This window comes from Molossus molossus, unplaced genomic scaffold (assembly GCF_014108415.1).
Source record: "Molossus molossus isolate mMolMol1 unplaced genomic scaffold, mMolMol1.p scaffold_m16_p_6, whole genome shotgun sequence".
In the NCBI taxonomy this organism is placed as follows: Eukaryota; Metazoa; Chordata; class Mammalia; order Chiroptera; family Molossidae; genus Molossus; species Molossus molossus.
The window spans coordinates 88,357,133-88,384,251 of NW_023425399.1; the positions used below are offsets into that span (position 1 = coordinate 88,357,133).

Consider the following 27,119-nt stretch of genomic DNA (forward strand, 5'->3'; position numbering starts at 1 on the left):
TAGTGAAGAAAGGTAAGGAACAAGGGCTGCTCAGTTGAGCCTCTTTCCTTGTGGGCCAAAACATATAATAAGTATGTGCTCCATAACGGAAGGTCTTTTGGTGAAACAGCAAAAAGTCCTGGATATGGTGGTGGTGGAAGAGAGTATGAGATATTCGCTTTAAGCTCTGATGCCTTGATAATCTTCATAAAAATACCAAGAAATCTTAAAAAAAAAAAAAAGTACTCTTAGAACTATTAAATGAGTTTAAAACATTACAGAATACAAGATCAACATACAAATATCACAAGGAACAGTTGGAAACTGAAATTTTAAAAATAGCACCATTTACAGTATCTTGCCCACAAATAAAATAATTAGGTATTAAATATATGCAGGACCAGTCCTAGCCAGTGTGCTCAGTGGTTAGAGCATCAGCCTGCACATAAAAGGGTTTGATTCCCAGTTAAGGGCACTTATGTAGAGTTGCAGGTTTGCTCCCTGGCCCTGGTCAGGGCATGTACAGGAGACAACCAATCGATGTGTCTCTGTCATAGATGTTTCTTTCGATTTCTCCCTCTCTCTGTCTTCCCCCATCCCCTCTCCCTTCCACTCTCTCTAAAAATCAATGGAAAAAATATCCTTGGGTGAGGATTAACAAAATAAACGAATAGATAAATAAATAAGTGCAGGGTCTGTGGCTAAAAACTATAAAATGTTGATGAAAGAAATAAAATAAAACCTAAATAAATAGTTAGACCAACCATGTTCATGGAGTGGAAGATTCAACATAGTGAAGATGTTAATTATTCTGGAATTTTTAATCCCTATCAAACTCCCAGCAACATTTTTTGTAGATATAAACAAGGAAATTCTAAAATTTATGTGGAAAGTTAAAGGAGGTAGGATATTTAAAACAATTTTTTACAAGAAGAAAAAAGTTGGAGGACTTCCTCTGCACACTTTAGTTAGAGTAAGCCAGTGTAGTACTGGCAAAAGGACTGATCCATAGATAAATGCGACAGAATAGAGACTCCAGATCTGGACCCTTATAAGTATGGCCAGTGGCTTTTGACAGAGGTACAACAGTGACCTCCGTTATGGGAATGAGTTCTTTGATGTGGGGCTTGCACTCTGGGGAAAAGCCACAAGAACAGGAAACTAACCCAGTGTTTCCATCTTCCATTTGACAGCTCCCCGCCTGTTTTTCCTGCTTCTGGTAACCCTCATTACCTTGAGATAGTTTGTTTTTTTTTGTTTTGTTTTTTTACACCTAGAGTTTTTATATCTGGCTGATGGGAATGCTGAATATTTCTATCCCTGTGCAAGCTCTGGCAATTATTCAGCCCTCTGCTTTCCAGTTGCCAAGAGCCAGCCAAGGGCCATCACAAAACAAGCCTCTTCCCTGCACATAGTCCTACACAAAGTATTCCTGAAAAGTGAAGAGAAGAGGTTATTTTTCAGCAGAATGTTTGCAAATCAAATCCAACAGTGTAAAAAAATTGATAATATATCATGAACAAAATGTTTCTAAAATGCAAGCTTGGTTTAACATTCAAAAGTAGTCAGTGTAATTCACCATATTAACCAAAAGCAAAAAATTGTGTGATTATCTCAACAGATGAAAAACATATTACAAAACCCAACATCCCTTCATTATAAATGTCTCTGACAGCCCTGGCCGGTTTGGCTCAGCAGTTAGAGCGTCAGCCTGCAGTCCAGAGAGACCTGGGTTTGGTTCCCGCTAAGGGCGCGTGCCTCGGTTGCAGTTTGTCCCCGGCCCTGGTTGGTCATGCGGGTGGCAGCCACTGGATGTGTCCCTTTCACATCGATGTTTCTCTCTCTCTCTTCCTCTCTCTCTCTCCCACTCTATCTGAACAAAAAATGGAAAAATGTCCTCGGGTGAGGATTAAAAAATAAATTAATTAAAAAATAAAATAAATGTCTCTGACAACTAGAAATAGAATTTCTCAGAGAACATTTATGAAAAATTTGCACTTATCTTTTTTTGTTTTGTTTTGTTACTCCTCACCTGAGGATATTTTCCACTGAATTTTAGACAGAATGGAAGGGAGGGAGGGAGGGAGGGAGGGAGAGACAGAGACAGAGACAGAGACAGAGACAGAGAGACATTGCTGTGAAAGGGACCCATTGATGGTTGCCTCCTACATGCACCCAGATTGGGGCCAGGGATCAAACCTGTAACCCAGGTATATGCCCTTGACTGGCAGTTGAACCCAAGATCCTTGGGTCTGTGGGCCAGTGCTCTAACTGCTGAGCCACACTGGCCAGGGCTACACTTACTCTTAAATGGGGAGACTGTATACTTTTCCACGTAAGATGAGAAACAAGGCTAGGAGTTGAAAGTAGAATTTGAAATCATCATTTAAAGTTTATGATTCTTTACTTTTTAAAATTAATTAATTAATTAATTTATTTATTTATTTTTGTGGTGCGTGCCCCTAGCAGAACCAAACCCGGGACTCTCTGGTCCGCAGGCCAACGTTCAACTGCTGAGCCAAACTGGCCAGGGCAGATTCTTTAGTTTTATGTACAAATAGAATTTCTACTAATTCGGTGCAACAAATACTCATTTTTTTTGTGGGACACTTTTATTATCCCTATGGCTTTTACTATTGTTTTGTTATTTATTTAATTTAATTTCATAGGAGTTACATGTAACACAAGAAGAAAGAATAAGAAATGGTATATTAGCTCTAGCCGGTTTGGCTCAGCTGTTAGAGCATCAGCCTGCAGTCCAGAGAGACTTGGGTTCAGTTCCCGCTAAGGGCATGTACCTGGGTTGCAGTTTGTCCCCAGCCCTGGTTGGGTCATGCGGATGGCAGCCAATCGATGTGTACCTTTCACGTCGATGTTTCTCTCTCTCCCTTCTGCTCTATCTGAACAAAAAAATGTCCTTGGGTGAGGATTAAAAAAAAAATTATTAAAAAAAAATGGAATGATATATTAGAAGCTTTTGAGTAATTTTGGTTTTTCTCTATGAAACTCTTTGAAAGATAGTACTGTCTTTTTGGTTTAAGGTTCTTCTGAGCATTTATTACCAAAATTATAAAATGGACATCACGCCTTGGCCAGTTTGGCTCAGCAGTTAGAGCATCAGCCTGTGGACCAGGGAGACCCGGGTTCGGTGTCCGCTAAGGGAACATTCCTTGGTTGCAGTTTGTCCCTGCCCACTTTGGAGTTGTGTGGGTGGCAACCACTCAATGTGTCTCTCATGTCAATGTGTCTCTCTTTCTTTCCCCCTTTTTCCCTTCCCACTCTATCTGAAGATAAATGCAAAAATGTCCTAGAGTGAGGATTAAAAAATAAAAATAATAAAATGACCATCATGTAATTTTTACCAAGGTCATTTACTTTGATTCAAGAGGAAAGGTAGTGCAAGATTAAAATAGTGATAGGCTGATGGAGTGTTTTAAGTAAAAGTGGACCATGAATAACATTTATTGTACTTGGTTTCAGAATGCTTAAAACCTTTTTTTTCTTTGTAGGTATTGGTCCCCTGAAGAGGCAGGGACTCCAGACAAGGCTCAGGTAGTTTTTTTAGATAACTTAAATAAGTTTTGGATGTGTTCAGTTTGACTTGATTTGTAGGTCTTTCAGAATATGTCCATTTACCAAAGATGTGGATTTGTGAAAAGTCAAGAGTTGTATATGTTATTGGTAGAGGTGAAAGTAAGAATAATGTTAATTGATAATCTCTCTCTCACTTAGGATGTAGATATATATTTTGCAAACAGCTTCTGAGTGCCAGCTATTTACTAGGTACTGTCTTGTGGACTGTATGGGGGAAACAGACAGGATACTGTATTGTAGTGTGATGAAGATGTATTCAGGGTACGATTTCAGAGAGCAGAGCAGAGGCTAATAGGGATCAAGAGAAACTTCCCAGAAGAATTGACTCTTGATCTAAATCTTAAAGCGCAAAGAAATTAATAAAGTAGAGGAGGCAAAAGAGGGATTGCCAGACAAAAGGAAAAGCATGTGAAAAGGCATCAAGTTATAAAAAGAGCATAGCATTGTCCAGAGAACACTATTGGCAGATACTTTCAATAGAGCACCTCTCACATAGTTTTGCAGTTCTTTGTGCTAATAGCAATAAATTTATTACAAGATTGTGACTTATTCTTCTTTGTGACATCAGTGTCATGCACAGCACTTAACAAATAACAAGTACTGTAAATGTCTCGAAAGAATAACGGTATGATAATGGTACTTTATTTTTTATCTTTATTTTTTGGTATAAACTGTTTTGGGAGTTTTTAGGAGCAAAGAAAACTTTGTATAAAGCAGTCATTGAGTTGAAATTTGAAAGATGAATAGAAAGTTACCATACCAAAAAGTAAGGGATAAAGAAAGGAACATTCTGGACAGAAGGACATATCTCAACAGAGAGAGATACAGAGAGCATAGACCTGCACTGTTTAATATGGTAGCCAGTAGCTATGTGTGAGTTTACATTGAAATTAATTAGTGTTGAATAAAATAAAAAATACAGTACCTTGGTCACACTTGCCACATTTTAAGTTCTCTGTTGCCCATGTATAGAATGGATATAGAACATCACATCATCACAGAAAGTTCTGTTGCATCACATTGTCATAATATGTTTGGGGAACTTCAGGAGTTTGATTTACTGAAAGTATACATTACAGTGGTGAGGTGGAAGTTGCAAAGGCAAGGTGGAAGGAAATGATGCTGGAAGGTTAAGGTCAGCCCAAATCATTGTGTTTTGAATGGCAAAGGTGTTTGGATTTACATGTGGAAAATCAGCTGGGGTGGGGGTGCAGGTGTTTGATTTTGGTTATTGAAGATAGGGGCCAGTAAATTAATCTGATGGGTGTTTTAAAATAATTTTTTGGCAGCAATATGAAGAATAGATTGAAAAGGTGAAATTAGTGTTCAGACGCTTACTGTATAAATCAGTAGTCCGGGTGAGAGAGATGCTAAAGACTGAGCTAAAACAGAGGTAATGAGGATAGAAAAGACAAGACAGACTTGACAACTATTTAGAATACAATAGGTATGAGGATTTCTTGTGGGAGTTAACATAATCTAATGTCCCTAATTTCTGGATTGGCCATATAGGTAGATGGGATAGACATATATGGGGAAAAGAAGGTTTTAAAAGAGGAAAAGGTTATGACTTTAATTTTGGCCACATTAACTTTGGAGATAAGCTTGATTCCTTTAAGAATCTGGAGTTGAGAATAAAATTCAGGACCAAATATGTGCTTCTTGGTGTCATTAGAATATAATTGGCTTTCAAAGCTTAGAGTTTGGGTAAGATTGTCCAGGAAGAACAGGATAGCATGAAGACAGGTATAGAAAGACAGGGCCTTAGAATGAGAAGGAATAGCTAGAGACAAAGCAATAGTATTGAGTTGTGCCAAAAATTGCTGAGGGGAGTCAACAGAGTTACTGATCCAGAGAAGTCATATAAGAGAACCATAAAGTATATATTGGATTTGTAGAACAGGAAGTCATTGGGGACCTTAAGGAATTGCAGTATGCTGAACCACCAAGTGAATTCAGCTCTTTAGTTGAGGTGAATTTGTAAAGGGCTGTTGGGAGTACCAGAACTGATATGGCCTTCAGTCATGTAAGTTGTCCTTGCTCCATTTGTATGGTGATAATACAGCATGGTGTTGCCATAAAGAGCAAGTGATGAAATACAAGAAAAAGTACTTTAGAAACTAAAGTTTGTAGAATTATGATTATCTTTAGGTAAAATGTATATTTAATTTAAACTTAAGGGAATGGGAGGGAAGATTTCAGGTGAAGACAATAGACATAAAGACCTGCCTTGGTAGAATATCAGAGCTTGTAGAGGACCACTGGAGCTGTGTGAACAGTGGAGGTGTGAGCCACGGAAAAGGAAGGGCTGGGCTGAGTAAGGAAGAGAGAAAATACTGGTGTTTTACAGATCGCTAATTAAATACTTCTTCCTGGGAGATCTAGAATACACTAAATAGTTTGGAGCCTTATTTTGTACAGTAAACCCTAAATTTTGTGGACCTCGATTTAACAGACTTCAAATTTTATGGACAAAATTTCCAGTCCATATGTCACTTGTGAAAATTAACATCCTATTAATTTAAAAATGTTTTTAACCAAGATTTGCTTATAATTAAATTAACAGGTTATTTTTTGTCGTTAATTCACTGTTATTTTTAACAGATTTTAGCGAATAGGTCGATGTTGTTAAAAACACAGAGTGATTTCACTGACATAAATAAATATCACACATCTACAACTATAGTCTACATATTTAAATCCAAGAGTCATTGCTCTTAAACAATGTTCAGCAAATGAGTAGCAGGTGATCACACCGAATCGCGCATGATGATTGGTTTTGTTGTCTCCTGGTGTGACTTTCTGCAGAAGTTTTAACTCTGCCAGGGGATGTTGCCTTCTACACTAAGCCACACCCCAGCCATGTGCATTTGTTTACTTGTAGTGGCTGGCAAATATGCATTTACTAGTCATATTCAGTATAAATTTAAAATTACAGTAATACATATAGAAAACTTTTCTGTGAAATTAAACTTTTCATACATAGTTGATTTTAATTACCCAAAGGTATTTACATAAGTGAAAACAAAAATAACTAATTTGTCAATTTTTCAACATATGCATCAGGAAAACCTACTTTATAATATAACAGACTTATAGCTTTAACGAACATCCCCTCACCAAATTAAGGTTCTACTGTACAACAGATCATTGTTTCCTTAGATGTGTTCAAACTGAGTAGGTACAGTTTAGCCTTCTTGAAAAAAAAAATGATCTTGTGTATTTCTTACAGATGATTTCTTTGAAATGGTTAGTTTTGCAAGTAACATTCATTTCATCTAGTTTTCTTCTCCTTCTCTCTCTTCTCTTACACTTTGTCCCTTTGATATTTTTCTTCTTTTTTTTTCTAAAAGTTCTTTGAACTTTTTTTCATCTTGTTTTTATTATCTAAAACCCTCAGCTTTTGTAGCTTTTGAGAGCAGGTCTCAAATACAGAGAGAGGAAGAGGGAGAGGGAGAGAGACCGAGAAACAGACAGAAGGAATGACTGTTTTCACATTTCCTGTTCCATGTTCCTCCATTCAAAGCATAGCTTGGATGAATTTTGCTTCTTTCTTAATGTTAATTTTATACAGATGCACTGGACAAAATTGTTTACCCAACTGTGACACATTAGATTTGGTTCCTTTTTAGTAGTGTTGGGCTGAAAAGTGGCATATGGGCTTGTTCTTTGGCTTTAAGAGAAGGAAGTCTCAGCTAAAAACATTTACTGTATCTGATCCTTATATGCTCACTCATATTAAACAGCAGCTTCAACATAAATTAGTCAAATGGGGGAGAAGAGACAACTCTTTATTACAGAAGAATTTCAAATAATAAATGTAGATAACTCCCCCTTTTAGATGGTGGAGCTTAATTCCCATCTTTCATGCTCGATAGTGGGCTGGATTCACTTATTGCACTCATAGAATAGAGTATGGAAAGGGAGAAATATTCACTTTACAGTGGAGAAACCTGGCAAACTACTTTAACCAAGTGGTTAAAGTTAACATCACTAGTGTCACAGGGCCTGTGAAAAAGATTTAGTGAGGGAACGTTTATTCTTCCTGTATCTGGTGCTCCCAGGGATGTGTAAGCTGTCACACACTACTACACTCAGCTTTTAATGATTTGTTAAAAATTGTAGGTGTTTTCTTTTTGTATGCTTTTTATGAAGACCAACCCTTCTGGGTTCTGTGTCCGGTCTCTGGGTTCTGTGTCTGGTCTCTCTTTAGTGAGGCTTATCACCCTTTGGAATTCAGTGTCTTATGACCTAAACTCTGCAGGGCCCCAAAAGTTACATTCTACGATTATCTGACACTTTCTCATTGTGTAATAGCAGCATTCTCTAGAGACTTTCTGCATTCTAAGCAGGTTAGACCTCCCTTCTACTCATGATACATCTTTTATACATGAGTTAAATAGTTCTAAGAAGAAATACTTCACATATAGAACTGCCTTTTCTAATTTTGAATCTAGTAGTAGTAGTTTTTGAAATACTTAAAAAACAATAGTAGCAATGCTGAAAGGATTGGGTAGGAGCATATTCTTTAATAGGCGTTTTGAATACCTACAGAGATGTTACAAGGTGTGCTATGTAATGAGGTAGTTATGCAAGGTGCCTTGATTCTGTGATATTAGAAGAATGAATCTCCTATTGTGCTCTGCATTTCGTTATGGAATCCACTTAATAATTAGTGTTCTGCCCTTTGATTAAATCAGGTAAGAGCATTCACTGGCCACTAATTTTTGCCTGGATCTTTCCATTCTAAATTTAGGATGAATACAGAGTATGCCACTCAAAATCTGAGTATTATGGTATAACTTAAATGCTGTAACAATTCCACATAATTCTATAGCAACTCACAATAATTGTATTAAAGAAAAAATAATTTCTTTCCAGGGTTAGAACCTATACTTTACTATAGTTATTTATTTTTGCTGCCTAATAATGTCTTTATGTTTATCATTCAGTATATTTCTTCATTGGTTGTGCATATTCCCAAATCAGGGTAGTCACTAAGACTGTTGTCGTGGATTTTTCTTCCTTTATCCAACATCAGTCTAAAGAAAAGACCAAAAAAAAAAAAAAAGGAAAAAGCAATAGGCAAAACCCCCAGTGATATGGAAGTCTTTTGTCTGGGAGTTGGATTTGTAAAGACAGTTTGAGTTCCTGACCTTTTGTTGTGCAAGTAGTAAGAGGATCTCTGCTTCTTGTTGGCCTCACTCTTGAGGAGCTTGCCTCTGTCATATATTCGAAGATATGCTTGTTTCTGGCTTTAAGGACTGTGCAGTATTTATGCTCCGGCTTTTTAAACCAGAGAGGAAGTGGTCAATAATTTGCTATTTTGCAATGTTTTTGCAGTTCTTTGCTTTAGGGAATATATTCTGTGATGTAAATTTTTAAAGTTTAGATCCTTTATTTTCCTAAATTTTAGTTTTATTTATTTTAACACTTAGTAGTTTACTGGTAATTTTACATTCTCTATAAGAATAGAATTCTACCTTGTATATTATGTTACATGGAAAGTGTGATGTATAATTTAACAAAATCAGTTATAAACTATTTAAACCCTGTACACTTAAATGTAATGGTCTTTTCCCTGCTTTCTATCCATGATCCAACATATTCTATTAGTTTATTTTACATCTTCAACAGAGCATAGAGAAAAAATATATATGTAATATGAACAAAAGAAGTTTTTATTGAAAGTAAGGTTATTGTCTTTATGATACAGACCATATTAGACACCTCAATGACCATAAACATTTGCAATAATCAGTCCTTCAATTTGTGGTAGAAAAAGTTTGAGATTGTATTCAAGTGTTTCTGTAACTGACATTTACATTACTTACCTAAAAGCCATGAAAGGAAAGGAAATTCAACAGTAAATGTGGGAAAGTATAGCCTATTCTGAGGTGTTTACTCTGTGGTAAGAAACAAAGAAACAAAATTGAGGCCTCTGTGTTGTGTGCTTTTTGCTTGCAGAATTAGTAGAAGATGAAAACTTGTTAGAATATTGGAACTGATTTCAGATTTCACTTTTTAATTAGTGTATAAAAATGATGAAAGTATATTCACCTTTGTATTTTCAACACTCTAGTATATATATTTTGTGTCTGTGTTTTTCATGCCTTTTTCAGAAGACCTTTTGCCTTCAGTAGGACAGACTTCTAGACTTCAGTAGTAGAGCATCAGGAACTCAGTCAAACATTGGGGATATGAAAGAAAAACAAGGCAGGATTTCTTAGTTTGGCTGATTTGGTTTATTCTCAAAATTGGCCAAATGAGTGGAGATGAAGTGAAAGTATAAATTTCTGTTTTAATTATTTCAGCTTGATACAGCTTTAGATTAGAGTCCCATCAGTACCCCTTTCTGTGGCTGATAGTCATGTTTCTGCCCACAAATAAGGGATCATTCCATTGCCATGGTGATTAATGATGTTGAGTACCTTTTCATGTACCTGTTGGTCATTTGAATGTCTTCTTTGGGAGAAGGATTGTTTAAGTTCTTTGATCGTTTTTTAATTGGGTTATCTGGGTTATCTGTTTTCTGGAGTTTTTTTTTTGTTTTGTTTTGGTTTTTTTTGCTGTTGAGGCGTATCAGTTTGTTGTATATTTTGGATAATAATCCCTTATCAGATATGTGGTTTACAAATATTTTCTCCCATTCTTTGGTTGACTTTTCATTTTGTTGATGGCTTCTTGTGCTGTGCAGAAGCTTTTTAGTTTGATGCAGTCCCACTTGTTTTTGTTTTTGTTGCCTTTGCTTTTAGTGTCAAATCCAAAACATCACTGCTAAGACCAATGGCAAGGAATTTAGCACATTTGTTTCCTTCTAGAAGTTTTACAGTTTCAGGTCTTACATTAGATTTTAATCCATTTTGAGTTGATTTTTATGTATGGTGTAAGGTAGTGGTCCAGTTTCATTCTTCCCCTCCCCTCCCCTCCCCTCTCCTCCCCTCTCCTCGTAGCTGTCCGGGTTTCTTCACAATGTATTAAAGAGACTCTCCGTTTTCCATTAGATCCTTGGCTCCTTTGTCATAAATTAATTGACTCGATGTGTGTGAGTTTATTTCTGGGCTCTTTATTCTGTTCCATTGATCTATATGTTTGTTTTATGCCATTACTTATACTATTTCATTACTATAGCTTTGTGATATAGTTTGAAATCAGGGAGTGTGATGCCTCCAGACTTGTTATTCATTCTAAAGGTTACTTTGGCTGTTTGGGGTCTTTTGTGGTTCCATACAAATTTTAGAATTTTTTTTCTATTTCTTTGAAAAATGCCATGGAGACTTTAGTTTTCAGTGTATAAATCTTTCACCTCCTTGGTTAAATGTTTTCCTGTGTAGTTTATTTATTTTTTTATGTCATTGTGAATAGGATTATTTTCTTAATTTTTCTTTTAGATAGTTGTTGGTAAATGCTACTGATTTTGTATATTGCTTTTGTATGCTACAGGTTTGCTGAATTTGTTTATTAGTTTTAACAGATTTTTGGTGTAGTCTTTAGGCTTTCCTGTATATAGCATGTCATGTGCAAACAGAGACAGTTTTATTTTTTCTTTCCAATTTGGATGCCTTTGTGTTTTTTTCATGCCTGATTGCTCTGGCTAGCTCTTCCAGTGGAAAATGATTTCATTTAAGAAATCAGTGGAAGTAACAAGGATGAAGTTTGGGGAAAGAAAAATTATATGTCACTTCAATGTGATAAAATAAGGTCTGTGATAAATATGTGCTTTTATTTAAATATTAGTCTACATTTTCAAGGAGCTAATTACTGTTAAAACTCATCACAGTGGTCTTTGAGACCACCTACTTGATGGAGGCCTAGTGATTTTTATTCATCATTTCTTCACTCTGTTTCTCATAAAACCCCAGTTATAGACATAGCCTTTCTAGTTCTGAAGTAGGCCTTAGCAGTGATCGCAAACTACAGCCTACAGGCCAAATCTAGGCTATGCCTACTTTGTAAATAAAGTTTTATTGGAACAGAGTCATGTTTATTTGGTTATGTATTTTCTGTGGCTACTTCTGTACTACAGTGGCAGTTGTTTAGTTGCAGAGATTGTATGTGCACAAAACCTAATATGCTATTTTACTCTTCACAATAGAAGTTTGCCGAAGTTTGGATAGAAATCATCCACCCAAAATGAGATCTCTAGTTTCTAACAGGTCTCTCTTTTCTATCTTCATCTCTATTTTTGTGCTTGTATTGCACAGTTGTTTATTTTATTTTCCCTGTCTTGTTGATTCTGATCTTTAATACTTGTGTCCAGAATTCCAACATTTCATTTCAAGATTTTGTGTCCTTATCTTTCTGGAAAAAAACAAACAAACAAACAAACAAACATTACAGCCCTTCCAGTGAATAAAGAAGAAATTTTTGCCCGACTGGTATGGCTCAGTGGTTGAGCATCGACCCATGCACCAAGAGGTTGCTGGTTCCATTCCAGGTTATGGCACATGCTCAGGTTGTGGGCCAAATTCACAGTGGGGGGCATGCAGGAGGCAGCCAGCTGATGTTCTCTCTCATTGATGTTTCTGTCTCTCCCTCTTCCTTCCTCTCTCTCTAAAACCAATAAAGAAAAAATATTTTTTTAAAAGGAAATATTTTTGTTTTATTTTTGCACTTTTGTTTTTAATCTTTATTGATTAGTCTGTTAGCCTGAGTGTGTGTGTGTATTTTTTTTTCCTCACTACATTTTCCTATATTCAACTCTACTGCTCTATTGTTCCCTTTCCCTATTCATCCAGACCTGAAGTCCCTTAATAAAAACAGCAAATTTGGAGCTCCTTTGGTATAAACTTTTCAGTTTATATCTTCAGGTAAAGAGCATTTTCTTCTCATGACAGTCTGCCCAGATAATGCCATCTTTGCCATCCTAGATAGTGTATGGCCATCTAATCCTTATATTATCTGGAACTATATAGTTGGCTAGTGAGGATTTGAGGGTTGGTTTGGTTTGATGTTAGTTTTTTTTTTTCATTATGTTTTTGTTTGTCATTTTTATATGTTGTATATGTTTAGGAGGTGAGGCTCATCTTTTCTGAAGAATCTGCAATATATATATATATATATATATATATATATATATATATATATATATTGCAAGAAACAGAACAAGGAGATAAGAAACCTTACAACTTGTAGATAAATAAATCCTGGAGATATTGTATTATGAAATCATATTTGCTAAGAGACTAGATCGTAATTATTTCCACCACAAAAAGAAGTGATAATTATGTGACATGGTAGAGGTGCAAACTTTTGCTAGAGTGGAAATCATATTACACTATATAAATGTATCAAATTAACATGTTGTGCATGTTAAATTTACACAGTGTAATAGGTCAAATATATTTCAATTTTTTTTAAAAGCAAACACACACACACACACACACACACACACACACACACACACACAGAATCCCTCAGTACTTTGTAGCTCCTTGTCCTAACGAAGCAGCCAGGCTAGTTTGTGTCAAGTATGTGTGTGCATATTAGGAGTTCAGGGAATACAGTTTGAGAGAACAGGGTTATCTTACTAGACAGTTCCTAGGTGCTTGGCATTTAAAGTTACATGGTAGTATGCATATATTAATGAGATGTGTAACAGTTTACTGTAGAACTCTGTGATAAATGTCCTGTCACACTAAATCTTTCTGTGTGTGTGCTTTTTAAAAATATGTTTTTATTGATTTTTTTAGAGAGAAAGGAAGGGAGAGAGAGATAGAAACATTGATGTGAGGAACATCTGTCAGCGACCTCCTGCACGCCCCCTACTAGGGATCAAGCCTGAAACCTGGGCATGTGCCTGGAACCAGGACCTCTCAGTCCATGGGACAGCACTCCGTCCACTGCGCCACACTGGAGAGAGCCAGGTTCTTCTGTATATTTTAGTTCATTGTAACTGACACTGTCAGTTTGGTGCTTTTATATACAACTGGGGAAGAAAACATGAACTCTGTTTAGTTTTTACTTTTTATTTATTTGTTTTGTTTTGTTGTTAATTCTCACCCAAGGGTATTTTTTCCATTGAAGGAAGAGAAGGGAAGGATAAAGAGAAAGAGAAACATTGATGTGGGAGAGCCACATCAATTGGTTGCCTTCCGCATGACCCTGACTGGGGCCGGGAATCAAATCTACAACCAAAGTATGTGTCCTTGACCGGCAATAGAACCTTTGGTGTGCAGGTTGATGCTCTAACCACTGAGCAACACTGGCCAGGGCTCTCTGTAGTTTAAAATTTTCTTTTCTCTAATTAAAGAAATATGCCCTAGGCATGTGGCATAAGCATGAGTTGTTAGGGTTTTTATTGCACAAATGTCTGCTGTTCTGCATGTACATATGAAAGTCATGTGTTTTATATTTTACGTATACTTATATGTGAAACTCTGCCTTCTTAGGAATTAATATTTAGTCAATTTTATTCCAGTATCTTTTGTGATCCATTGTATTCATTCTTATTTATTGTGATCCAAACAGATAGTGTTCTAACAAGGTTGGAAAGCTCATCAAAATAGCAGCAATTTTTTAAAAATGCGCATTCCAGTTAATTTACTGTAAAGGAACATGACTCTGGTGGTAGGAAAGCTGCTTTTCTTAACTCTGTAAAAGTACAAGACGGGCCAAGACGGAGCTAGAACTTTGTCATGGTTTAGACCACTGCTCCTCAGACTTTAATGTGTACGTCAGTCACTTGGGCAGCTTGAAAGAACGCAAGCTTGGACCCATACCTGGAGAGGCCCCAGGATTTTGCATTTCTCACAAGCTCCCAGGTGATACCGAGGCTGCTGTCCACGAACCACACTTTCAGACTTCCTGCCTGACTGTAAGTTTTTCTCTATTTAAAGCAGGTTGATAATGTGGAAGGTTAAGCCCAAAGGAAACTGCTAATGTTGAAGTGTACTTTGGTAGGGAAGGTAGGTGACAGTGAAGCTTTAAGTGTAATCGAGAGTATTGACTAAGTAAAGGATTATGAATTCCTTGAGGTTTTATTCTGACTTCCCTTTTATCTGAATTAATAATGCTGTAATTTTTTCAGAAAAACAGGAGGCCCCTGAGAAACTGCATTTATCATCTGTGGGAGCAGCTCTCTGGGCTGTTGTGTTCCTTTGAACCTAGTCTCCCTCCTTAATGGATTGCTTATTTTTCTTAGGTAACTTTTTGGCCAAATCAAGTTTTGGTGACATATGAACTCAAAACAAGAAATCATCCCGGCTGTTCTTTGGGTTAGTTGGACCTTTTCTCACCTCAAATTTCTGAAAAGAATTTGGTAGTCAGCCCTGGCCAGTTTGGCTCAGCAGTTAGAGCGTCGGCCTGCAGTCCAGAGAGACCTGGGGTCTGTTCCCGCTAAGGGCGCGTACCTTGGCTACAGTTTGTCCCCAGCCCTGGTTGGGTCGTATGGGAGGCAGCCTCTTGATGTGTCCCTTTCACGTTGATTTTTCTCTCTTTCTCTCTCTCCCTCCCACTCTATCTGAACAAAAAATGGAAAAATATCCTTGGGTGAGAATAAAAAAAAAAAGAAAAAAGAATTTGGTTGTCAAATTAGAGCAGCAGCACAGAGTGTTTGGTATGCTTAATAGCTTGAATGGGAAAAGTGGGCATATAATATATAACATAATATAATATAATATAATATAATATAATATAATATAATATAATATAAGCTTTTTTCTCCTCCTGAACTATTATAAATGTCTATAATTGAAGAGAGCCTTTCACAAAGGAGAGAGATAGGAAAAAGTCAGTAGTACTTTCATGGAAATAGATAAAATACATTTTTAAAGCTACAAAGTTTAGATAATTATTTGTGATTACTTTTGTTCTATACACAAATATAGTAGAGGCATTTAAATTTTACTATTTATCATGCCATTAGTTCTGCTATAAAGAGACATGTGTGTTCCTAAAAATCACCACATTCAAAATAATGCCCCCAAAACCCACAGAGCTTAATGGAAAAATGGGTTTAGGGGCCAATGCTCAAAAACTTCATTAGCGAAACATTTTTTTAAAAACGTAACCTGGTAAAAGTAATATCACAGATTTACATATTAAATAATTAAGAAATGTATAAACACTGCCCAGGTCGGTATGGCTCAGTTGGTTGGAGCAGGTTTGATTCTGGGTCAGGGCACATACCCAGGTTGCAGGCTTGATTCCCTGGTTGGGGCACATGCAGATCCCTAGTCAGGTGCATCAGGGAAGCAACCAATTGAAGTTTCATTCTCAAATCAATGTTTCTCTCTCTCTCTCTCTCTCTCTCTCTCTCTCTCTCTCTCTTTCTCTCTCTCTCTCTCATATCAGTAAGAACATGTCCTCAGGTGAGGATTAAAAAAGAAAAGGAGTAACATATAAATAATACAATAAATATGGCACTTTATCTTGAAAATACTTGAAGAATGTTTGTGGAAGTGGACATTGAAAAGGTTGCAGTTGGTAGGCAGGTTACTGAGATTGGATGGCAAGTTTTAACTTTAGATACTGGTGAACTGCAATAGCTGGTAGATGATTGAGGTGTGAGGTATGTGCGTGTGTGTTTTGTGTGTTCCTACCTGGTTTGGGTCAGCTGAATGCCGTTTTCTGCCTGCATCTAGTGTCCTCATGGGTGATTCTCAACATTTGCTGAAAATATTTCTTAAAACATCAAATGTACTGAGACAAATTTGTGTTTTCAAAGCAAGTATTATAGCAGAACTGACAGTACAGTATATGAAATTACACACTTTGAGAAATGAACTTTTTATTTTATTGCAATTCAGCTGCACAGGCACCAGGGGGAGTAGTAGGCTCACATTTCGCAGCCACGCTGACCAGTGCTTTTCTTAGTTTTGCAGCTGCACATATGGTAGATTATTATCATTTTATGGTTACAGTTATAAGCAATTTGGTAGAAAATGACAGTTAAGTTATGCAGTGTTACTTTTATTTGTTTTAATTTTGTAATCTAAATATATTTTTTTAAATGAGAAAACAAGAGGCAGAATAATTTTTAGCAGTAGGAGAAAGTAACCCTTCCTGTGGCTTAGTCTTGTGCCACCCAGTGGAGCTTGCATTTCATTTTTAATTGATCTCTTGTGTATGATAGAAATTGGAGCATATAGCTGAGGGATTATGTCTGTTTTCAGCTACATTATCGTGGCCCTACTACTTATTAAAAGGGAGATTTCACTGGCAATTGGATTGACAAATACAGGAAGTTAAAAATCCTCTACCATTTCTTAGAGAAAGAACATTCCCAAATTTTATTCCATGAGGCATCCTTAGAAATAATGCCAAAGCAAATTTATTTCCCTGAGCCCTATCAGGATTTGTACACGGACTGCCCACTGGGTACAGGCATCATGGCCATTGGAATCTTTACATAAAACCATTTTTTTGAATTGAAGGAGCTAACAATGTGCCAGGGAAAAGATGTGCAGAGTTCCTGTCTTGTTTATTTGGTACTTGTGTGCTCAAAGGGAGTGTCAGATAATAGGTACCTAACACTTGTATGAAGGCGACTGTAATCCAACTTTAAATACATATCTATTATAAAAGATTTGCTTTGGGTAAAGGGACTAAAATTTCCTTTGCCATATTTAAGTACAAAACTACTTTCATCATTAAGCTTTCCTTAGATATTTCCTTTACTTGTGCTTAGCATTAATGCCTGTTGATGCTGTATGGTGATCTGCATATCTTAAAACACAGTCTGTCATTTCTGCATATTCTATATATTTCAGAGCCGTTACCTGAGCTTGGGGGAAGATATACATAACCTGGTTGATCACTGAAAACATCAAATATAGTCAAGTAATGTACTATTTGTAGTCTTTATTCTGTTAGTATAAATAGGTCACATTAGTGATTTTACCAGTGTGGGGAGTTATTTGGCTTTTTTCCCCATTGCTTTTAAGTCATTTTTTAAGCAATTGTTGCACAAATAGTATAGATGGAACTAGAAAACAATTCATTTAGGTGTTAGAAAACTGAATGCTGCTGTAATCTTATTGATGCCAGTTGGAGAAAAAGAAGAAATTTTATTTTGATGGATAACATAGTCTTTAACTTGATCCAATGTGATTTATTTTTTATTGTATATAGGTAACCCTAACTTCACTCATTTGTATTATACCATGTGCCATTTTGAATTCACTTAAAAGGGTAATCAATTCAGGAACTAATTGAGCAATATTATTCTCCAGTAAAGTAAATTTCATGTTTCCTTCAAGGAAAAAGGTATGTATTTTCTTTATAATAAAGTGATTTTTTTTAAATAATAAAGTGACACTATTCAACAACATTTTGATGATGCTCTAAAACAGTAGCAGAGTGTTAAAACTTTTGGGGGACATTAACATTTATTTTAATGTAAAAATCCAACAATATGATTTGAAAATTATTTGAGAAATTGGAGGTTTACCAATTGTCTTACCTATATTTTATAAACCATATTATGCCAAATATGTGCATGTACTCTACTTCGTAATAATCACGGTTGTAACATGGAACTGCTAGAGAACCTCACGTCACACTGCTTTCCTTGTATAGCTGAGGAATGGAAATTGTGGAATCACTAGCGTACATATTGAATTTGAAACTATAGTAGAATATAATAGTGTGGAAAGAGGTAGTGAAAACGGAAGAGATTCTGGGGCATTATCTTAGGGAATATCTGCTTTTAATGATGGATAAAGAAAGGGAAAGTCAGTGAAAGACATTTTATTTTAAGTTTATCTTTACTGTTGAAAGTATTACAGATGTTCCTCCTTTTTTCCCTCATTGATACCCTCCTCCCCGCTTCTGCACCACCCTCCTGTCTTCGTAGCACTCTGCCTTCACAGCACTATTGTCTATGTCCATTGGTTATGCATATATGCTTATAAGTTATTTGGTTTATCTCCCGCCCCATTCCTCTGAAATTCCTCAGTCTGTTCCCTACTTCCATGTCTCTGGACCTATTTTGTTCGTCAGTTTATTTTGTTCACAAGATTCCACATATAAGTGAGATCATGTGATAACTTGACTTTCTCTGACTGGCTTATTTTATTAAGCAGGTCTCTCTCTGTCTCAAAGGGTGTGAGATCATGTCTTTCTGTTACTGCCTTATTTCACCCAGTATAATACTCTCTAGGTCCCTCCATGTTGTCTCAAAGGGTAAGAGGTCTTTCTTTTTTGCAGCTGCATAGTGTTCCACTATGCAAATGTACCACAGCTTTTTATCCACTCATCTGCTGATGGACACTTAGGCTGTTTCCAGATCTTAGCTATTGTAAGTGGTGCTGCTGTGAACATAGAGGTGCATATATTCTTTCTGACTGGTGTTTCAGGCTTCTTAGAATGTATTCCTAGAAGTGGGATCACCGGGTCAAATGTCAGTTCCATTTTCAATTTATTGGGGAAACCCCATACTGTTTTCTATAGTGACTGCACCAGTCTGCATTCCCACCAGCAGTGTACTAGATCCGCATCCACAACTGCACTTGTCATTTGTTGATTTGTTGATGGCAGCCATTCTGGCAGGTATGAAGTAATACCTCATAGTCATTTTAATTTGCATCTCTGATGATTAGTGACATTGAGCATTTCTTTCATATGTCTCTTGGCCAGTTGTATATCTTATTTAGAGAAGTGTCTATTCAGGTCCTCTGCCCATTTTTTAAATTTGATTGTTTGTCTTTTGTTGAGTTGTATGAGTACTTTATATATTTTGGAAAATAATTCTTTATCTGATATATCATTGGCAAATACGTTCTCCCATACAACGGTTTCCCTTTTGATTTTGATGGTTGTTTCTTTTACTGTGCAGAAGCTTTTTAGTTTGAAGTAGTCATAATTGTTTATTTTTTCCTTTGTTTCTTTGCCCTAGGCAATGTATAGGTGAAAATTCTGCTGTGTGTGATGTCTGAAATTTTGTTGTTGCCAATGGTTTCTTCTAGGATTTTTGTGGTTTCATAAGTTACATTTAAGTCTTTTATCCATTTTGAGTTTATTCTTGTGTATGGTGTAGTGGTCTAGTTTTATTTTTTTGCATGTGCCTGTCCAATTTTCCCAGCACCATTTACTGAAGAGACTGTCTTTACTCCATTGTATGCTCTTGCCTCTTTTGTCAAATATTAATTGAGTGTAATATAATGGCTTGGATCGATTTCTGGGTTCTCTGCTATGTTCCACTGATCTTTATGCCTATTCTTGTGCCAGTACCAGACTATTTGATTATAATGGGTTTGTAGTATAATTTGATATGTAGAATTGTGATCCCTCCTACTTTGTTCTTCTTTCTCAAGATTGCTGCGGCGATTTGGGGTCTTTTTAGTTCCGTATAAATTTTTGGAATATTTGTTTTAGATCTGTGAAATATGTCATTGGTATTTTAATAGCAATTGCATTGAATCTATAAATTGCTTTGAGTAGTATGGACAGTTTAGTGATGTTAATTCTTTCAATCCATGAACATGGTATATGCTTTTACTTTTTTATATCTTCCTCTATTTCTTTTTTCAATGTCCTATAGTTTTCTGAGAACAGGTCTTTTACCTCCTTGGTTAAGTTTATTTCTATGTATCTTTTTGTTGTTGTTACAATGGTAAATGGGATTGTTCTTTTTAGTTTCTCTTTCTGAGAGTTCATTATGGGTATATAAAAATGCCATTGATATCTGGATGTTAGTTTTGCATTCTTCTTCTTTGCTGGATTCATTTAGTAAATGTAGTAGCTTTTTGGTGGATTCTCTATGGTCTTCTATGTACAATATCGTATCATCTGTGAATAATGACAGTTTCACTTCCTCCTTTCCAGTTTGAATGCTGTTACTTTTTTTTCTACTGTCTGATCACTGGGGCTAAAACTTCCAGTACTCTGTTGAATAAGAATGGTGAAAGTGGACATTTCTGTCTCGTTTCTATTCTTAAGGGAAATACTTCTAGTTTTTGGCCATTTAGTATGATTTTGGCTGTGGGTTTGTCATATATGAACTTTATATATTGAGGTACAATTTCTAATTACCACTTTGCAGAGAGTTTTTATCAAAAATGGTGCTGAATTTTGTCAATGGCTTTTTCTGCATCCATGGGTATGATCATATGATTTTTATTTTTATTTTATGTGGTGTATCACATTTATTGATTTGAAAATATTCTACTAGCCTTGTATCCCTAGGATAAATCCCACTTGATCATGGTGAATAATTTTTTTAATATATTGCTGGATCTGATTTGCTAATATTTGTTGAGGATTTTGACATCGGTCTGTAGCTTTCTTTCTTTGTAGTATCTTTATCTGGTTTTGGAATTAGGATAATGTTAGCCTCATAAAAGGAGATGAGAAGTCTTCCTTCTTCTTGTTCTTCTTGAATCTTTTTTGAATAGTTTGAGGAGGATAGGTGTTAATTCTTCTTTCAGTGTTTGGCAAAACTCCCCTGTGTAGCCATCCAGACCAGAGCTTTTGTTTGCTGGGAGTTTATTGATTACTGCTTCTATTTCCTTAGTTGTTATTGGTCTGTTCAGTTTTTCTGATTCTTCCTGGTTGAGTTTTAGAAGATTGTATCTTTCTAGGAATTTGTTCATTTTGCCAAAGTTGTCCAATTTGTTGGCATGTAGTTATTCATAGTATTTTCTTAAAATCCTTTGTATTTCTGTGATGTCAATTGTTAATTCACCTCTTTTGTTTCTGATTTATTTATTTGGGTCCACTCTCTATGTTTCTTTTTGAATCTGGTTAATGGTTCATCAATCTTGTTTATCTTTATAAAGGACCAGCTCTTGGTTTCATTGTATTTTTTTACTTTTTAGTCTCTATGTCATTTATTTCCACACTCATCTTTATTATTTTCTTCCTTCTCTTTGCTCTGGGCTTTTCTTCTTGTTCTCTTTCTAATTCTGTAGGTTGTAGGGTTAGATAATTTATTCAAATTTTTTATTGTTTCCTAGGTAGGCCTGTAGTGCTATGAACTTCCTTTTCAGGACTGCTTTCATTGTGTCCCACTGATTTTGAGCTGTTTTGCGTTCATTTTTATTTGTTTCCAGGAAGTTTTTTATTTCATCCTTGATTTCATTGGTATCCCATTCATTGTTTAATAACATACTATTTAGCCTCCATGTGGTTGAATGTTTTTGAATGTTTCTATTGTAGTTGATTTCTTGTTTCATGCCACTGTGATCTGAGAAGATGCTTGAAATGATTTCAGTCTTCTTGAACTAGTAGTGACTTAATTTGTGTCCTAACATGTAGTCTGTCCTTGAGAAATTCCCATGTGTACTTGAGAGGAATATATATTCTGCAGCTTTGGGGTGATGTGTTCTGTCAATGTCAATTAAATCCATCTGATTTAGTGTGTGGTTTAGGGTCACTGTTTCCTTGTTGATTTTTTGTCCAGAAGATCTATCCAGTGATGTCAGTGGTATGTTAAAGTCCCCTGCTATGACTGTATTGTGGTCAATCTCTTTTTTTTTTTTTTTTTTTTTAACTAAACAGGATTTTTTTTTTTTTCAAATCTTTATTTTTGGATGTAAAATGTATTACACATGTTCCACATTTTTCCCCCATTGACCCCCCTCCTCCCCACTCCCGCCCCCCTCCCACCTTTTCCCACACTATTGTCTGTGTCCATTGGTTATGCATATAAGTTCTTTGGTTTATTTCTTCCCACCCACCCCCAACCCCTTTCCCTTTGAGGTTTGTCAGTCTAGCAATGAATTTGTGCTTCTTAATCCCTTCACCTTTTTCACCCATTCCCCCAACCCCCTTCCCAACTGGCAACCAACAAAATGTTCTCTGTATCTATGAGAATGTTTCTGTTCTTCCTGTTCATTTTGTTTATAGATTCCATTGTTGATAGATATGTATTCATTGCCATTTTGTTTGTTCATACATTTTATCTTTTTCTTCAAAAAGACCCTTCATCATTTCATATAATAACGGTTTGGTAGTGATGAACTCCTTTAACTTTTTCTTGTCTGGGAAAGTTTTTATATGTCCATCAATTCTAAATGACAGCTTTACAGGATAGAGTAATTTTGGTTGTAGGTTCTTGGTTTTCATCACTCTGACTATTTCTTGCCACTCCCTTCTGGCCTGCAAAGTTTCTTTTGAGAAATCAGCTGACAGCCTAATGGGCACTCCCTTGTAAGTAACTAGCTGCCTTTCTCTTGCTGCTTTTAAGATTCTCTCTTTGTCTTGAACCTTTTGTATTTTGATGATGATGTGTCTTGGTGTGTGCCTCTTGGGGTTCATCTTATTTGGGACTCTCTGTGCTTCCTGGACTTGTATGTCTGTTTCCTTCACCAAGTTAGGAAAGTTTTCTGCCATTATTGTTTCAAACAGGTTTTCGATTTCTTGTTCTCTCTCATCTCCTTCGGGCAGCCCCAAGATGCGAATGTTGGCACGCTTTAGTTGTCCCAGAGGCTCCTTACACTATCCTCATTTTTTTGGATTCTTTTTTCTTTTTGCTGTTCTGATTGGGGATTTTTTGCTTCCTTATATTCCAAATCAATGGTTTGCTCCTTGGATTTATATACTCTATTATTGAAGCTGTGTAAATTATTCTTTATTTCAGTTAATGCCTCCTTTAATTCTAACTGTGTATCCATGATTTCTAACTGGTCCTTTTTTATGCTCTTGAGGCCCTCCCTAAGTTCACTGAGGTTCTCACTAAGTTCATTGAGCATCCTTATAAGCAGTATTTTGAACTCAGTATCTGTTAGGTTGCTTCTCTCCATTTCGCTTAGTTATTTTATTGGAGTTGTGTTCTGTTCTTTCATTTGAGACCTGTTTCTTTGTATCCACATTTTGGCTGCCTCCCTGTGTTTGTTTCTGTGTATTACTTAATGAGAGGTATGGGGCTCGCTGAGACCCGATGCTGCTCGTTTGAAAGAATTTAGGAAAAACCTGAAGCAGGATCCAAGACAGGCCAATCCTATGGTTAAGCAAGTGGCAACAGCTTGGGTGGGCTTGAAAGTTGTGTGGGGCGGGGCAGGGCCTCAGGGAGTCAGCAGGGCGGGGCTACCAGTGTGAGCCAGGTTGCTGGAGTCCCAGATATGGCTTCTGTCTGCCGCCCCTGGGAAGGGCTCACCAAAGGAACAAAGGCCTCTTACAGCATGTTTGTCCCAGAGAAAGCCCCCTCTCCAGCCCTCGCTCCAGTGCCAAACAGCTCAGTTCTTCCCTGTATGTCTCTGGTGCCCCTCGAGCTGCCTCCCCTCCGAGCTTAGAGGGAGAGAGTCCGATAAGGCCGTGCGCGGGCCCTTTAGGGAGCTGCCTGGGGCTCCAGCCAGGTCAGCTTCCCTGAGCCTCAGTTTCCGCTGGTTTTTCCAGCCAGAAGTTATGGGGATTCTCTTCCTGGCACTGGAACCCTGAGCGGGGCACCTGGTGTGGGACAGGGACCCCTCAGTCCTCAGGAAGGACCTTCCCAGCCGCGGGAGCCTCCTGATTTTTATCCACCACGCTTGGGTGTGGGACCAGCCCGTCTTGCCGCCACCTGTCCTACCCGTCTGGATGTAGCTGCTTTTTTTTTTTTTTAAATTCTGTAGTTGTACGACTTCCATTCAGCTTGATTTCAGGCGGTTTTGAATAATGGTTGTTCTGTAGTTTAGTTGTAACTTTGATGTGGTTATGGGAGGACGCGATATCGCGTTTACCGACGCCGCCATCTTGACCGGAAGTCTCCGGTCAATCTCTTTCTTAAAGTCCTCCAGAAGTTTTTTAAAAATATATTTTGGTGCTCCTATATTGGGTACATCTATGTTTATCAGAGTTACATCCTCTTGTTAGTGTTATGTAGTGACTTTCTTTGTCTCTTGTTGAAGTCAATTTTGTCAGATAAGAGTATTGCTAACCCACCTATTTTTTTTTTTTTTTTCATTTCTATTTGCATGGAAAAAATTTTTTCTATCCCTTCACTTTCATCCTGTGTGAGTCTTTTGTTCTGATGTATGTGTCTTGTAGACAACACATATATGGGTCATGTTTTCTTATTCATTCAGCTACCCTAGGTTTTTTTGAGGGGAGCATTTAATCCAAATGTATGCCTAAATAAATAAATCCATTTGATTGGTGTTTATTTATTGCCATTTTTATTTATTATGTCTAGATATTTTAAAAGAAGCAATCCACAAGAGAAAAGCAGGATGGGCCAGTAACTCAAGAGGAAAGATTATTTGAAGAGGGAGAAAGTGGCCAGCAAGGAGGGTAAACTCCAAAATCAGGTTGTAATATTTAGCAATTAGTTGATTAGAGGATATTTGTCAAGAAAATAACATAAAGTGACAGGACAGAAAAACGTTTTATACTGGGCCAAATCTTAAATTGGAAATGAAGAAGTTGAGACAGTGAGTATAGATTAATCTTTTAGAGTTTGGGTAATGGTGGGGGGATAGAGAGATGTTGGCAACTTAAAAAGAAAGTATTTGATTAAGGCTTTTCTTAAGATATGCTTAGTTGTAGGCTTGTGGGAAGAAGCCTAAAGTTATTGAGATCATGAGAAAGAGAGACTAATTTATAGGACAGTGTCTGAATGAAGTGGAAGAAGATGAAGTCAGTAATGCAGATGGAGAAGTTTGTTTTCAAAAACATTCATTCAGTCCAGCTGGTGTGGCTCAGTGGACTGAAAGTTGTCCCACGGACTGAGAGGTCCCAGTTCAATTCCCGGTCAGGGCACATACCTGGGTTGAGGGCTCCATCCCCAGTAGGGGATGTGCAGGAGGCAGCTGATCAATGTTTCTCACATCAATGTTTCTATCTCTCTCTCTCTTCCTCTGTAAAAAATCAATAACATATTTTAAAAAAATTAATTTATTCACTCATATATTCAACATTTATTGAACTGAGCGAATGATGTATTGAGATGGGAGTTGTGAGGAAGTTGGGCATATTTAACCAGGTCATGTTGTCCCGTCTGCCTTTTCAGATAAATAGGATGTACTTAAAAATGACTAAAATTTTTGCTTCCAGGTGCAGTTGCTTAAGCAATTACTCCTTAGTTATTCCATTATAAGTTTTTTCTTCATTCACATCAGCAATGTTATAATTTATGTTTCAACTGTCAAACAATTTAGAAGATTCATAAGGGGAAGAAAATCTTTTTTGTTTGTATTTGTACTCTTTCCGTTCTTTTCTTCATTATTTCTCTATTTAGATAATCTTTAGCAATTCTTTTATGTTTTTATTTATTTATTTACTTACTTTTTTTTTTTATTATTCCTCACCTGAGGATATTTTTTCATTGATTTTTAGATATAATGGAATGAGGGAGAGGAAGAGAGAGAGAGAAATAGCAACGTGAGAGAGACACTTGGATTGGTTGCCTCCTGTACAACCCTGACCAGGGCTTGGGATGGACCTGCAACCCAGGTACGTCCCCTTGACCAAGAATCAAACTCATGACGCTTGGGTCCATAGGCCAATGCTCTAACTGCTGAGCCAAACTGGCTTGGGCTTTAGCTATTCTTTTAGAATAAATCTAAATTCTTGATTTCTCCTGCATTTTTGAAGGATATTTTTGCTGGATATTCTAGGTTTTACGGGTCTTTTTTTTCAGAACTTGAAAAATGTGCCACTTCCTTTTGCCCCCACTCCATGTTTTGTGATCAGAATCCACTGTCATTCAGTTTCCCCCCATTTAAATAAGGTGCCGCTTCTCTTTCGCTTTCAAGATTTTTCTTTGTCTTTAGTTTTCAGAAGTGTGATTATAATGTGTCTTGGCATGGATTTCATTGCGTTTATCCTGTTTGGGGTTTACTCAGCTTCTTTATTCTGTAGGTTTACATTTCTTGCCAAATTTGGGAAATTTTCAGGCATTCGTTTTTCATATATTTTCCAGCTCTACACTCTTTTTCTTCTCTTTCTGGGACTCCAGTGACACAAATGCTGATTGTTTTTGTTACATTCCCACTGGTTCTCACAGGCTGTATTCATTTTGTTTTTCCATCTATTTCCTCTTTGTTATCAGATTGGATAATGTGTGTTGTTCTATCCTCAAATTCACTAATTCTCTCCTGTATCCTCTCCATTCTATTATTGAGCCCATCTAGTAGTACTTTTTAAAAAAATTGTAGTTACTGTATTTTTCAGTTCTAAAATTTAATTTGATTGTTCTTTATAATTTGTATTTCTTTGCTGAGACTTCTTTCATTTGTTTTAAGCATGTTTGTAATTGCTCATTGAAGCATTTTATGATGGCTACTTTAAAATCCTTGTCAGATAATTCCAGCATCTGTGTCATTTCACTATTGGTATCTGTCAGTTGTCTTTTGTCATCCAAGTGGACATCATTCTGGCTCTTGGTATGGCAAGTTATTTTCAGTTGTATTCTAGACATTTTGGGTATTATAATCTTATTTAAATTATTTCTTTTAGCAGACTTCACAGCAGTGGGGCAAAAGGAGGCTTCACCTCATTACTTTGAGTTACGGAAGGAAGTTTAGGGTCCCCACTCCGCCTCCTTTGACACCCAGGGAGAGGTGGGTACCTCATTACTGCTGGGTCGGGGAAGAGAGGAATTCCACTTCCTATTAGACCTCTGCTGATACCACCCAGGCTGAGAAAGACGGGGCTTCCCAAATGACCTCCACTATTACTGCTAATGT

The 27,119-nt window shown here is 36.7% G+C and overlaps 1 protein-coding gene across 15 annotated transcripts in view; it reads left to right on the top strand.

Moving 5' to 3' along the window:
• Nucleotides 1-27,119, top strand: part of KIAA1328 (KIAA1328 ortholog) — a 255,175-nt gene that overhangs the window by 61,825 nt on the left and 166,231 nt on the right. For 12 of the 15 annotated variants that reach the window (XM_036244848.1, XM_036244861.1, XM_036244851.1 and 9 more), the window contains one exon: nt 3,489-3,531. The exons of 1 other annotated variant lie outside the window; for it this stretch is intronic. In XM_036244848.1, the coding sequence (XP_036100741.1) occupies nt 3,489-3,531 (43 nt within the window). Of the gene's footprint in view, nt 1-1,172; nt 1,199-3,488; nt 3,532-14,735; nt 14,790-27,119 lie in introns of those variants that run through there. 2 more of the 15 variants (XM_036244857.1, XM_036244859.1) reach the window with 2 other exon arrangements.